Here is a 14,096-nt window from a genome sequence, read left to right as displayed (position 1 = left end):
TTATTATTGTTAACTTCCATATATTTGTATCAATGATACTACTACTTACTTAAATCATATAAATTAAATCAAGACTCATTCATTTATAAATAAATAAAAGGTATTTCTATAAATATGGAAAATGCACATCTATTTAAATTGTGCAGTTTAATGAAAATACTTTAATAATATTTGAATATTTGAGCATAATTTCCAGTTTTAAATTATAATCACTTAAACGGTGAAAGTAAGGAATATAATCCACTTAATTAATGTTATCAAATAAATTACAATAGCATTTTCACACTTTTGGTAGTAATTGTGGTACAAAATATTTATACTAAAACTTGTGAACATGAAATTTTTCATACTGTGTAGTTCATTTTTATTTATTGCCCTCATATCATTGATAATATGTTTTTGATCTACGATATACAGTTAAAATTATATTACTTGTAAAACATTTGTGAATGAAAACTATGTGTATATTATAGAAATGAACTACTTATTCCATTACTCTATGTGAATCTACTTTTTTATTACAAAAATATATATTTATAAATAATATGATAGTATGATGGTTTTATTGTATAGCAAGTGTTTTCCAAGTAGAATAAATTTCTTATATGAATCATTTTGCCAACACTGGCAGTTTCCATTAAACATTAAGTATAGAAATATGTTTCTTAAGCTATTATGAGTCATATAATCTCTTATCAGTAAGAATGTAAGTTATGTGAGAGTAAATCTAAAAAAAGTATTTGATTCTACTCAAATGGATACTATTCGGGCATTTACTTAAACTAAGAATTGCGCAAAAGTTACATTCAATATTTGTTCAGTTATTTAACATGCTGTTTGATGCTTGTGGTGAAATCAGAAATACGCGCTTTTCAGAATATCATATTCCATCATTAAAACGTGTTCTTAACTAACAACCTGTTGTAATATTGACATTTATATGTTATAAAAAAGTACTTACCGATTTTGGCATGTTTGCGGTTTAGGATTGCAATCTGAAACGGAAAAACAAGTGTAAGAGATTCGCACGCAAACACCACATCGTAAGGGGCCATTGACAAGTCGTTCCAGTCTAAGATTATGTTTTCATATCCTCAATGAGAAATTATAAGTACTGAAAATCTCATGCTGCTTATTTCATTTATTGTATTTGTTGAACTGGTGACGACGGTCTTTAGATAGTGGGAACCTACCTAGGTACTCACCGGCGGGGATTATACCCACTAATGCGGCGATTACACCTAACGAGTACAGTGGCGAGTCAGTGTCCTCGGCCGAGTGCTCGGTTGGTATAAACACTTCAACGAGTGCTCGGCCGAGTACTCGGCCGAGAAGAGCGGCGAGACAGTCACTAGAATCCCAATTTGTTTACTCGGCCGAGTACCCACTCGCTATCCCGCTCGGCAGGTATAAACACGCACTCGTCGCGTCACTCGGCCACTCGCCACTCGTTCGTGTCGTCATTGTATTTTTTCAAAGAATTATTATTTTTATTTATTATTTCTAATAAATCCCACAATTCGTTAATAATATCTGGTAACAGCCGATTTAAAACCCGTTTAAATTCTTTTTTTTTTCGATCCATTGCAGACGTCCGCGTCGTGATCAAAACTGAACTGACTCGCCACTAGTGAAATACGTGTAAACACCCACTCGGTTCGGCAACTGTCTCGGCCGAGAACGTATTTACTGACTCGCCACTGTACTCGTTAGGTGTAATCAGCGCATAAGCTATATACAGTTACCACCTTTAATCACTTGAAAATTAATTATCACAGTTGAGTTTTTATTAAAACTTACCCGGTAAAAGAAGAATATCACCTAATAATCCACATAAGTAGCAAAACACACATGAAGAAAGCACACACCCAAAAGAGTCACAAAAATATCGCGATATGATGTGACAACTGCGTGACGTGGTACGCCGGGTTACCACATTTTATCAATTTTCAAATAAAAACTTGACAAAACTGGTAATGTCTTCTAAATTTCTATTACAGATTATGAATAATCAAATAGATTAAATATTCCATTTATGAATTAATAATCAAGTACTACAAAAGTTAACTTCGTTTACATACTTATAAATTATATTGGTATAGAATGTCGTAAAATTAAATTTCTAAATATTAATATTTGTGATCATGTGTCATAGCCAAGAAGCTTATATCTAATACACTGGAGATTGCACTATGACCATTAACTTGTAACAAGAAAATATGACCTTGAATGACGCCTGTATGTTTTTTTTATCCCTTTCACACCAACTTGCCAAGTTAGGTGTGAAAAGGATAAAAAAACATACAGGCGTCATTCAACGTCATATTTTCTTGTTACAAGTTAAATGGTCATAGTGCAATCTCCAGTGTATTAGATATAAGCTTCTTGGTCGTAGCTCTTGAAACACGCATATATTTCACTGACATTACATTGAATATTGTTTTTAATATGATAATAAAACTAAAAATATGGAATTGAATTTTTATATAACATTAATAAATAAAACTCAAACTATTGTGGTCAAACATTATTGCGTAAAATGACTTTTATGTTTTGATAAAAATATTTCCGAGTAAAATTTGAGCCGATTTGAGCCGAGATTTGAGCGCTATCTGTCGCCTGTCGTGAGTCGTCATTCGTCAACTGTCAAATTCACGTCAAGTTGTCGTCCGGATCGGATGTTGAGTGACAGCTGATTATTATTCAGAGTTCACTAAACACGTAGTATTTGTATACTCTTTGTTAAACACCAGTCTGTCGCAACTTCATAGAATTTTTTTTTTATATGAAACGGGGCAAAATTTTCATGGCGACTATATTTGTTTCGCTCACTCCCAGTGTGTTTCACTCTTCATCATTGTCTTTTGTCACAGTGACATTACTCCATATTGTAATTTATTTTATGGTTACCGGTAAACATTTTGTAATGCGAAATAAGTTTATTTACGTATAGTCACTACATAGTATAAAACAAAGTCGCTTTCCCTGTCCCTATGTCCCTATGTCCCTTTGTACGCTTAAATCTTTGAAACTACCCAACGGATTTTGATGCGGTTTTTTTTAATAGATAGAGTGATTCAAGAGGAAGGTTTATATGTATAATAATATCCATTAATAGTGGAAAAGTACTGTTATTTTTGAGGTTTCTAATGTGATGTCGTAAAAAATTACATTTTTTCCGCTTACATTGCAAACGCAGGCTGAACCCTACGAGTTTTATCAAAATAATGTACTAAGTATTATACACATTGAAAAGGTCTACAGAAAAGTCCGCGACGGTATATGTCTATCTCTTATGGATAACCCACAATAACTTTTTTTTGTCATTTACTTTTTACGACAAATAATGGCTAATTTTCGATGCGATTTTAACCAATACAGCATTAATCCTTTACCAATTAAATACCTAGAATACATTGTTCATTTAATATAGATCTATATGGCCCTTTACACCGTATGATTTAAGTGAATATTTTCGAAGATATTACAGATTTAAAAATTGCGGGACGTAGCGTTTGCGGCGGTACCGGCCGGCCGCCCGGCTATCTATTTTATACCCGTGCGAAGCCGGAGCGGGCCGCTATGTTTTTATATACAACGTACACAGTTTTTCTGTAGTGTATTTAGTATCAGCATTGCACCCGTGCGAAGCCGGGGCGGGTCGCTAGTTTATTATAATAAGTAAGTGTTTAAAAGCTTTTTTGTGCAGCTTGTGATATTCTGGACCTTTAGTTGCTAAGAATGGCGTACAGAAAATGTGAAATATGTGGTTTGAGATCGGAGCGTAAAGACGGGATAAAACGCTATTTTATGGCTAGATTTCCTCTAGATGAACTGCGGTCAGTAGAAATTTCTTTATGCAACAGCGTTATCTTTGTATTTTCATTCATATAACTAATTATATTTCACTTTATCAGATAACTTGTTATAATTTTGAATCGGGGATTTACAGTGTTGGGACACGGAATACCTAATTCATAATTGTCTACATTTCATTTTCAGGTGTGAAGAATGGGTTAAAATGACAGGAAAATAGGATCTTGCTTATTTATCTATTGAAAAACTACATCAGTTGAAATTTGAGAGTGGAAAGCATTTCAAAGACAGTAATTCCTGTTATGATTATCTGGACTGATTGGTATTTATAATGAATAAATAAATAAATGGTTGTTTGTACGCGTTTCTTTTATTTCACATTTAATTAAACGACAATAACAAATTTCTTAAACGAAAGTGCAAGTAAAATTATTATCGATGTCGAGGTAGGTACCTACCTTGTACCTACATTATGCCATTATTCTTATGTTGGTAGCTCTGTCAGACACTAGTTGTTATGTTGGCTATTCTAATCTAGCCTTGTTTTGACGTTTAACTGAAGTTTATTTTTATCTATGGGAGTCATAGACTATATACTTAATATGGGAGTCCCGTCTCTTCTTACGTAGTATTTGTATACTCTTTGTTAAACACAAGCATACAATGATTTTATAGTGAATAGCCATATATTATAAGTGAAACTATTGCGTTTAAGTAGAGCATAATGATAAGGAATAATGTATAGTTGATAATTGAATATTGGATGGTAAAATAAGAAGAATATAATCATGCACGTATCGCCTTTTAGACGTTTGTTACATTGGGGTCCAATTTCGGTTTTAGGTACGTTTAAATATTAAATATTTGTTTTTTCTAAGAAACCGGCGTTTTGATAAGTATTTCACGCAATTTTTTACCTCTTTGTTCGCTCGTTTTTCGATTTAAGATAACTTGGTTCTGTATGTAAATTGATTATCTGGAGACTGGAAGGTTATATTCAGAACAACAAAGGAAGGTTCGTGTAAACCTTTACTAGGATTAACTATATGCAACCTTCATCACCACTACTGTTTTTATAGTGCACAGAGGGAAATAATAAATTTATATGTCTTATTATAATTTGCAGCTATAATTAAACTAATAACATGGGCTATGGTCCATCTGATGAGCATGTGGTGGCCCCCACATGTCTCCTTGGCGGCAGCTCTCCACTCCCTCATGTTTCTGAGCCTTGCAGCCCTTACCCTGTATTATTTTCTACAAGCATTACTTGAGGGACCAGGATATGTTCCGATGGGATGGAAACCTGTGAGTGTTGTTATTATTATTAAATTTGGTAATTAGAGTATTTCAGATTTTTGGACAATTTTTTCATGAATCACTAAAGTTTAGTTTACTGTAGAGTAAAGTGAAGTGATGAATCGATTTCGAAATCGAAACTTATTTTATTATGGAGAAGATATATACTTTTTCTTTTATTTATTTAAGTGCAAGTACATGACTTCTTGTTTTTTAATAAGTATTGACAATAATAAATGTTATGTACTTAAACAAATAATAATCTTAATTGATTGATTTTAAAATTGCAGGAAAATGAAGAGGATGTAGAATATTTGCAATATTGTGTTGTGTGTGAGGGTTACAAAGCACCCAGGTCACATCACTGTAAAAAGTGTGAGTATTAAATTTTAACCATTACATCAGTTATACATAAAATCTACTTCTACTAATATTATAAAGCTAAAGAGTTTGTTTGTAAAACTGCAGGGTAAACCACTGCGGGTAAAACCGCAGGGCATAGCTAGTTAGTTATAAAATTACAAATTACAAACATGGTTGTTTGTTTTAATTTTGTGCAGCAAAAGCATTGTGAATGAATCTAAGTTTTTTTCAAAATAAAGTCCTAGGACTCCATATTCTAAATCCTTACTAACATTCTACTAGTCTTTGTAGTAATCTTGTAAAAACTAGCCTGGTCAAATTATGAGGTTCAATAAGTTGTTTGATTTGTGTAAATAATTATATTATTCAAATTAAAAAAGTCATATTTTTAATAAACATTGTTCTATAAGGGAAAATAAAACAATTGAATTTTCAGTTCACCTAAGAATTTTATACATCTTTGTAAATAAATTTCTGGGCTGTCTACAGAACTTGGCACACATATAGATCTCAATTCTTTTTTCGGCAAAGTCAACGGTTGACCTTAGCTCCCATTTTTACATTTATGTTTTTGATAGGATACCAATAAATACATTGAATCAATCAAATTTAAACCAACTAGCTTTAAAGTTTAAACACATTTTCTAAATGGTAATATCACATAAAACAGTCACTTTTGAACTATTTCAGGTGGTAGGTGTATAAAGAAAATGGATCACCACTGCCCGTGGATCAACTGCTGTGTAGGATATGCTAATCATGGTTACTTCATTACATTCCTTATGTTTGCCGTGCTTGGATGTCTGCATGCATCTATTGTAAGTAATAATACAAGAATAATAGGATATAATATGTGATAGTGAAACTCATTTGTTTTTAGCCACTTTTATTTTATGATACTTTTAAATTTAAATATTTTTCTATTTTTTATGTCCAAATTGGTTAGGCATAACCAAACAGTTTACAGATTTAACAGCCTGTTCTTTGATACATGTATAATGTACATAGTATTTACTGCGCCGCGCGCTTTCACCCGAAATTCACGAACGAACCCGTACGCAAAATCAAGTGTTTCTATAGTGTATGTGTTATTCTGATGTACAGACTATATTCCGATGTAGTTTCACCCAAATCCGTCCATTTCTTTTTACAAGAAAGAGTAACAAACATCCATCATCCATACTTGCAAACTTTCGAATTTAATATTAGTTCAATAGTTGATACTATCAAATTGATATTTAATAGTATCAATACCACTCCTTATAGTTCTAGATCCCACAGCAGGATAAGTGCGTTCTTAGTTTTTTTGATAAAACCAAAATTTTAGGTATAATAACAAGTGCTCGAAATATTTTCCCAAAAATCGATTAGAAAAAATTTAATTAAACATGCTTGAGGCCGCGGCTGGTACATGTACCACGGCACGGGCCTAGAGCCGCTGATCTTCCTCACTCTGACAACCTGCGCATACCGCACTATTCAGATCGGTCTACCCGCAGGTGTTAATAATCTGCCTGTACCACGCGATCAACCGCGGCTGGTACATGTACCACGGCACGGGCCAAGAGCCGCTGATCTTCCTCACGCTGACCACGTTACTGCTGACACTGCTGGCTATTGGACTGGCTGTGGGTGTTGTGTTAGCGGTTGGAGCGCTGTTGTATTTGCAGGTGGGTTTTATGCTAATGAAAAAGTTGTGTCAAAGTAAATTGAAAAGGAATCGGAAAAATCAGTGCGGAAAAATCAAAAATGCAGTTTATTTCATTTGAAAACTAAAAGAATATATTCTTTGTGTAAAATTTTCTAGCTACAGTATTAAGAGTATTTTCCTCCAGGTGGCACAATAAATTCCACCTATATATTGACAAATTGACATTATAGTTACCGACATAAAAAAAGAAATTGAATTGATGTATTGCATAGTATCTTCTTTCTTCTTATATATAAAATTCTCGTGTCACAATGTTAGTCTGCATACTCCTCCAAAACGGTTGGACCGATTCTCATGAAATTTTCTGTGCATATCGGGTAAGTCTGAGAATCGCCAACATCTATTTTTCATATGTACCACGGGCGAAGCCGGGGCGGACCGCTAGTAAATATATAAATTTATAAAGAATAGAAAAAATTCGATCACGAGGCGGGACTCGAACCCGCATCCTTTCACGCCAATCCGTATTGCAAGCAAATTAAAGCTGGAAGTTAATATACCTACCTTTTTTCGAAGTCTAGTGATAATTCGAGGACACAGTTATCTGTTTTTTTAGCTATTTATAATGAAAACTTCTAACAAAAACATGATTTCATACCTAGATCCGCGGGCTACTCCGCAACCGCACAACTATAGAGGACTGGATAGTAGAGAAGGCAGCGAGTCGACGTGAAGAGCGGGGCTTACCACCCTTCGTGTACCCCTACACGTACCACTGGGCGGATAGTTTGCGCTCGGCCTTCGCCCCCGGGTTAGGGGACGGGCTGCACTGGCATGTGGTCGAGGGAACTGGGCCTTATGATCTTACTGTGAGTGAATTTGGAGAATTTTTGGTCAAAGCAATTTAAATATTATGCTAATTATACAGAGGAAGAAGCAGGCAGTCCTATTATGGACCTAGCGATTTCTTTCAGACAATTTGGCGGTAAATAATAGTGGTGTAATAATTTGTACATTGTAAATTACTCCATTAAGAACACAAGTCTAATAATAATTTGTACTTCTCTTTCTTAAATTATAAGATCTTGAATTTGGGAGTGACAATAAGTTTTAAACTTTTTTCGTTTCACTCACCTGCAATTTACGAGATCTTATGAATTTTTATCTGTATTTTAAATTTTTTGGAACAAATGTTGTGAAGACTACATAAAAACGATTTTAATATTATTGAAAGTTTAGTTTTATATCATACAAATGCTCTATAAATGATAAATTTTTAAAGTATTGGATTGAAAGAATTGAAAGTCATCCATAATGATCACAATCAAACATGATTTTATTATTATTATTTATAATTCTTCACGCAGATGGAGCAAAAAGCCCAAAAGATAGATAAACAACTCCGCTCCCGTCTATTCACGGCGACCAGTAATTACTCCGGCCACTGGGTACCCATCCTCACCCGGCCGCGCGCAGCCATCGCAGCACCTTGTACTGATGAAGCTAGACTGCCGTTGAAGCCTGGAGATCTTATAAGGGCTACTAGGCAGAGAAGGTGCGGGTCTTAATTTTATTACATTAACATGCTTTTTTATAAATATTATAAAGAAATAAAAAAAGACGTATGGCACTCGGGGACTGCCGCAGTAAAGCTATTGCATGCTATGCCTTCAAGCCACACCTCCGCGCCCGTCCCCGTGGGGAGCGTGAGGTTTTTTCGTTACGGAATTTCTCGATTCGGTCCCCGCGCTCAAGGCCCGCGATAGAAGCTATGCAATTGCTTAAAAATCGCGTTATATTTCCGGCGCCTATTAATAATGCGTTTTGATTGATTTTTTAAATACTATGCGAAATAACATAAAATACTGTTCAACGTCATTTTTTAACTATGGTTTTTTTACATTAAAACATGGGTTTTTCCCTTATGTTAAATGTTATTTCTTAACTAAGATAAATATGTTGCAATAAACGTACTTACCTAAATATTAAATGTTATTTCTGAAATAGTATTGTTAATTAGTTAGAAAATGTGACGTTCAATATGGCGCAAGTCGCTCCTAAGATCAAATAGTATTTTATTCAATTATCCTCCTTTTTACTCAATAAATTATTTTTTTTTCAGGCATTGGCTCTTCGGCGAGAAACTAGTTGGTTTCGACGAATCAAGCCGAGGGCCGCGGGGTTGGTTCCCGCGAGACGCAGTAGTGCCAACAGATCAAATAAAAAGTAAACCCGATTAGTACTATGGTTAGGGAGCCAGGTGCAAATTTGGTTAACTATTTCCTCTCAAGAGATAATTCGTCAGACGCATGAGAGTATAGTATTATAAAGCCTCGTGAACGTCAGCTGGCGCTCGGTTGTGGGGTGAGCCTCCCACGCACATAGGAAAAAAAATACATTCATTCATTCATTTCCTCTCAGCTAAAAATTTGTCAAATTGTAGCTAACCCAATATCTCAACGAAAAAAAATAGTCAGCTGGTTACAACATGGTGTATTATACGTCAGCTGGTGTCTCGAACATGAAAGTTAAATTTAAAGAAAAATTTATTTTCCGTTATTTCCTCTCAAACAAAAATTTACCTGATGATAGCTTATATGTAACTGTGGATAAATATATATGTCAGCTGGCTGTATCTTGGTGGAAAAACCGTCAGCTGATACGGGAGGCTACAACCGCTCTTCCCCCCAACCGAGCTCCAGCTGACGTTCACGAGGCTTCATAATACTATACTTTGATGCATTTTACTAATTACCGCTTGAGAGGAACTTGGTCATAAAATCTGCTGCTGGCTCCCGGACCACTAGGTTATATCTTCATTTAAATGTATTTATATATAATAAATTAGTTTTTAGACTGTGTAGTCAAAGGAAATTCCCATGAAAATGAGCGCAGTAAAATATAGGCTATAATATCACTCTAGCCTTCCAACTGTCTCCAGACACAAAAAAAAGACGTGTGTCACTCGGGGACTGCCGCGGTAAAGCTATTGCATGCTATGCCTTCAAGCCACACCTCCGCGCCCGTCCCCGTGGGGAGCGTGAGGTTTTTCGTTACGCAATTTCTGGATTCGGTCCCAGCGCTCAAGGCCCGCGATAGAAGCTATGCAATAGCTTAAAATCATATCTTTGTCTCCATAAGGCCACATATATCTGAGTGGACCAATAATTGAGGTTACCCTTCACTTCTAAAAGGTAGTCTTGTCTGCTTACCTTACAGGTGACACATGTCAGATTTTATGAATTTGCTGAGAAAGTTACATGTTCTGTGTTATCAGACATTTTCTTTAGGGCCGATTTTTCAATGCTTGGATAAAACTTATCCGTCCAATAAAGTATTACACGATAATATTAAAATGTCACGTAAAGTGTCAAATACGGGCAACTTAATACGTTAATACGTTTTTAAAATGGTAGTTTTATACATTATTCGACGAATAAGTTTTATCCAAGCATTGAAAAATCGGCCCTTAGACTGTTTAAATTAAGGTGTCCCATTCGTTGGTGCCATAGAAAGATATCGTTTTTTCCCGGACATGCATGCATAGCCTTCTCCAGGCATGTTCAGCCGGTTGTTGATAATACTAGTTATTGCTACTATCTGATTTTCATTGTTCATAATAACACAGCCAGTTTTGTCAAATCTTACTTGGCCTCCACTGCGAATAATCTAACTTACAGATAGTAAATCCAGGAACATGTAATACATTTGTAAACAGTACCTTATTTTCTTGACCTTTTTCATTGTAAGTATTTAAGCTCACTTGCCCTGAACACTGCACTGATAATACTTTGTTATCTACCTTATATTATTTATAACGGAAGTAGTCTCATTCTGAAGCAAACTCTTGTCTTTGACCATATGTGAGGTTGCGCCTGAGTCTACATACCAGGCATCACATTTGTTTATTTATACTTTATTGCTCTGAAAAAATTACACATTGAGACTTAATCTAGGATACATTATAACCAACGGCGGCCTTATCGCTAAATAGCGATTTCTTCCAGACAACCGGTTGTACAGAGAAAAATTAAGTAAAGGATAGGAGTAGGGCAAAGCAAAAATAAGTTGTCGCAATAAATACAGCAGCATATGATGAACTACTGGAATTTTGTGTTGCTTCTTTATTTTTCGATTTGCATTCTGGGCTTTTGTGTCCATATTTATTACAGGTGTAGCACCTAGGTACTTTAGAATGCCTCTTGAAATTTTTCTGCAATTTTTTGTTAACTGCGAATGCTTTTGACTCATTTTCACATGGTCCGACATCCTGTCATAATTTTGCCTTTACAGAATCTGAAGTAATAGTCATGCCTGAGCTTTCAATGGCCATTATCATTGGTTTATAGCTTTCGGGCAGACCTGAGAGCGACATAGTACCTCACTCGTCGTCCACTTTAAAACCAATGTTTCTGAGTTTATGAGCTGTGCTCATTATTCTGCTTACGTACTTTTCTACATTTTGACATTCAGTTAGTGACGTATAACACAAATCACGCAGTAGCCCAACTCTGCGTGTGCCGTGTCAGCCCAGAGTCATCAAATGATGAGGACAATTTATCCCAAACTTCTTTGGCGGTGCGAGACTCTTGGATATGCACATAGTTTGTGGGATCAACTGAAAGGATTATTATCTTTGTTCTCGCCTTCCTTAGTATCTCGTTTTGGATCTGGTTCCATGTTAGATTCTATGCAGTCACATAAATCCTCATGTTGTAGATATGTTTGCATTGCAAACCGCCAAGTTGCATAGTTTTCCCGACCGGATAGCTTTTCAATTAATGCCAATTGGTTGTTTGTTGCCATTTTGTTTGAATTTATTCACTTTCAACACAAAAGTTTGTATTAAAAAGTCACGTTGCCGGTTTGAGGTTATGTTCACTTATAATGTTTTGATCACTGTTTTCACAACGAGATTTCACACTTTTCTTGTTTCTGAGCTAATTGAGCCCATAACCTGATAGATTAATGAGTCACAAATACTGTTTATTTCAATATTAACTTTATTTTAAGTAAAAATACCGGGAACACATACAGTCACTATAATGTCACCACAGAGTAGAGAGAGACGGTCAAGCGTGAGCTGGTGTTGCAAGGCGCAAAGTTCAAAATTACAAAATTATAGGTATTAAACACACTTATTTAGTGATACCGGAATTTTGAAATCAGCGCCATGTAGCGGTTAGTTATAGGTACTATACATGATGGAAAATTGTATGGGCGTTGGAGGAAAAGCACTTAGAACTTTTAGTAAGTTCGATTCCCGGGCATGGTTCTATTTCTTTTTAAAAATAAAGAAATGTTTCCTTTCAGCAATATACCTGGATAGTAATATCGCGTATTTCAAGTACTTTTCCTCCAGTAAACAAACAGGCAACTTTCCACATTTAAATTAGATTGTAGTTGATAAAATGAAAAAGATAATCAAAAGTGATCTAGTTGTTACGATTTTTTTAATTAAATACACATGTTGAAATCATATTATGCTGATATAGTAAATAGTAATATGAGTCAATTTCGTTTACAATACGATATGATTTTAACGCCAGCGATAATATATTTTTTCCTAATAAGTGCCCTAAATAATGATATTATCACTACATCTCTATATATAAAAACTAGATTTCCGCCCGCGGCTTCGCCCGCGTTTGCAAAGGAAAACCCGCATAGTTCCCGTTCCCGTGGGATTTCCGGGATAAAAACTATCCTATGTGTTAATCCAAGTTACCCTCTATATGTGTGCTAAATTTCATTGTAATCGGTTCAGTAGTTTTTACGTGAAAGTGTAACAAACATCCATACATCCATACATCCATACATCCATACATCCATACATCCTTACAAACTTTCGCCTTTATAATAATATATAAGAATATATAAGAATATAAGATGAAACCCTTTTTCCTTGGTCACGGCATCACGCAGAGAAGGTTATTTTTTAAACATTAAGAACATATTTTTCGCTAAAAACGCTTTTCAGAAATTCATAAAGTGCCTGAGTCTTAGTTTAAAAATATTAACATGATTCTGTGCCTGCTAATTAAGTTAACATTTGGAATAAACGTTATTTATATATTTTATACATTTTAAATACAGCGTAGAAAGTTGGTAGTGTACTTTGAAGGGAAATAATGAAATCTGTAGAACAAAATATGTTGTTACTTATGATGTTAGCTATCTTGTCCTGCGAGGTTGCTGGTGTTTTACAAGTAACCCTGTATTTTAGTCATAATAAGAATAACCGCATTTATTACGAAGGGAATTTTTAAGAACATTTTGTATATGTTTATTTATAAAGAACTGCTATACATAACATTACAATGGCATTTGTACTAAATATTGTTAGTCAAGATCTCTTTTTGTACAGTCAAATATTATACTTACTGTTATTTTAGGTAATTATTTTATAAAACCTTTTTTTTGTGAGGTGTCAAGTAATATTACAGGTTCAAGTATTATATATTTTTTATGGAATTTTTTTGTGCTATTGACGAGACGGAAGGCAGTTTTTAAATGTGAATGTTTGTAAATGTAAGGTGACAGAATAAACAATCGTTTTTTTTTAACTTTTTTACAGGTTTTATAACTAAGTAATATTAATAAACATGAATAAATCATAATATAAAAAAATCGATCGAATTGAACTTAAATTTTGTGCGATTTTTCGTGTCGTCTAGTTAATCTAGTTAATCGAATTTTATTATAGTTTAATTACCTTCTATGTACTTTTTGCAAAATTTTTTTGTACTTTTAATAACTTAGATAGGTTTCTATATTTTATTTTTTAAATAAAATACAACTTGTATAAGTACTAAGAAATGTTTAAGTCACAATTATCATTCCTAACTACGATTTTTTTATTCTGACCCAAGTGTTTTTAATTTTAATGTATAATTTACATATTTTGTAAAGATTTATTTTTTACTAAAAGTTTATTTGCTGCTATTTTTTACTGTTAAACTGTTTA

At 34.3% G+C, this 14,096-nt stretch overlaps 2 protein-coding genes across 2 annotated transcripts in view; one reads left to right on the top strand and one right to left on the bottom strand.

Annotated features, from left to right (window-relative positions):
* The window catches only part of Moe (moesin), a 40,770-nt gene extending 38,816 nt beyond the window's left edge, over positions 1-1,954 (bottom strand). Inside the window, exons 1-2 of the mRNA XM_089700302.1 lie at positions 1,801-1,954; positions 962-995 (exon numbers count right to left, since the gene is read on the bottom strand). Coding sequence (XP_089556428.1) covers positions 962-973 — 12 coding nt within the window. The 5' untranslated portion in view covers positions 974-995; positions 1,801-1,954. The remainder of the gene's footprint in view (positions 1-961; positions 996-1,800) is intronic.
* A 2,514-nt stretch (positions 1,955-4,468) lies between these two features.
* LOC149485487 (palmitoyltransferase ZDHHC6-like) lies at positions 4,469-9,369 on the top strand. Its single transcript, XM_089700254.1, has 8 exons — positions 4,469-4,659; positions 4,943-5,124; positions 5,406-5,490; positions 6,169-6,296; positions 6,978-7,148; positions 7,792-7,998; positions 8,497-8,684; positions 9,252-9,369. The coding sequence occupies exons 1-8, from the start codon at positions 4,605-4,607 to the stop codon at positions 9,367-9,369; spliced, it is 1,134 nt and encodes a 377-aa protein (XP_089556380.1). The 5' UTR covers positions 4,469-4,604.
* The last annotated feature ends 4,727 nt before the right edge of the window (positions 9,370-14,096 follow it).

The sequence above is a fragment of the Colias philodice genome, chromosome 10 (genome assembly GCF_061535455.1).
Source record: "Colias philodice isolate Cphi_HAF_F1 chromosome 10, ilColPhil1 Martin Lab GWU primary, whole genome shotgun sequence".
Lineage (NCBI taxonomy): Eukaryota > Metazoa > Arthropoda > Insecta > Lepidoptera > Pieridae > Colias > Colias philodice.
This window is presented reverse-complemented; position numbering and strand designations above follow the sequence as displayed.

Bases quoted from the DNA above. Each gene is read 5' to 3' on its own strand.
- LOC149485487 (XM_089700254.1), top strand. From the start codon at position 4,605: ATGCACGTATCGCCTTTTAGACGTTTGTTACATTGGGGTCCAATTTCG. The intron at 7,999-8,496 runs GTGAGTGAATTT...TTCTTCACGCAG, and splicing joins CTGGGCCTTATGATCTTACT to ATGGAGCAAAAAGCCCAAAA. The intron at 8,685-9,251 runs GTGCGGGTCTTA...TTTTTTTTTCAG, and splicing joins AGGGCTACTAGGCAGAGAAG to GCATTGGCTCTTCGGCGAGA.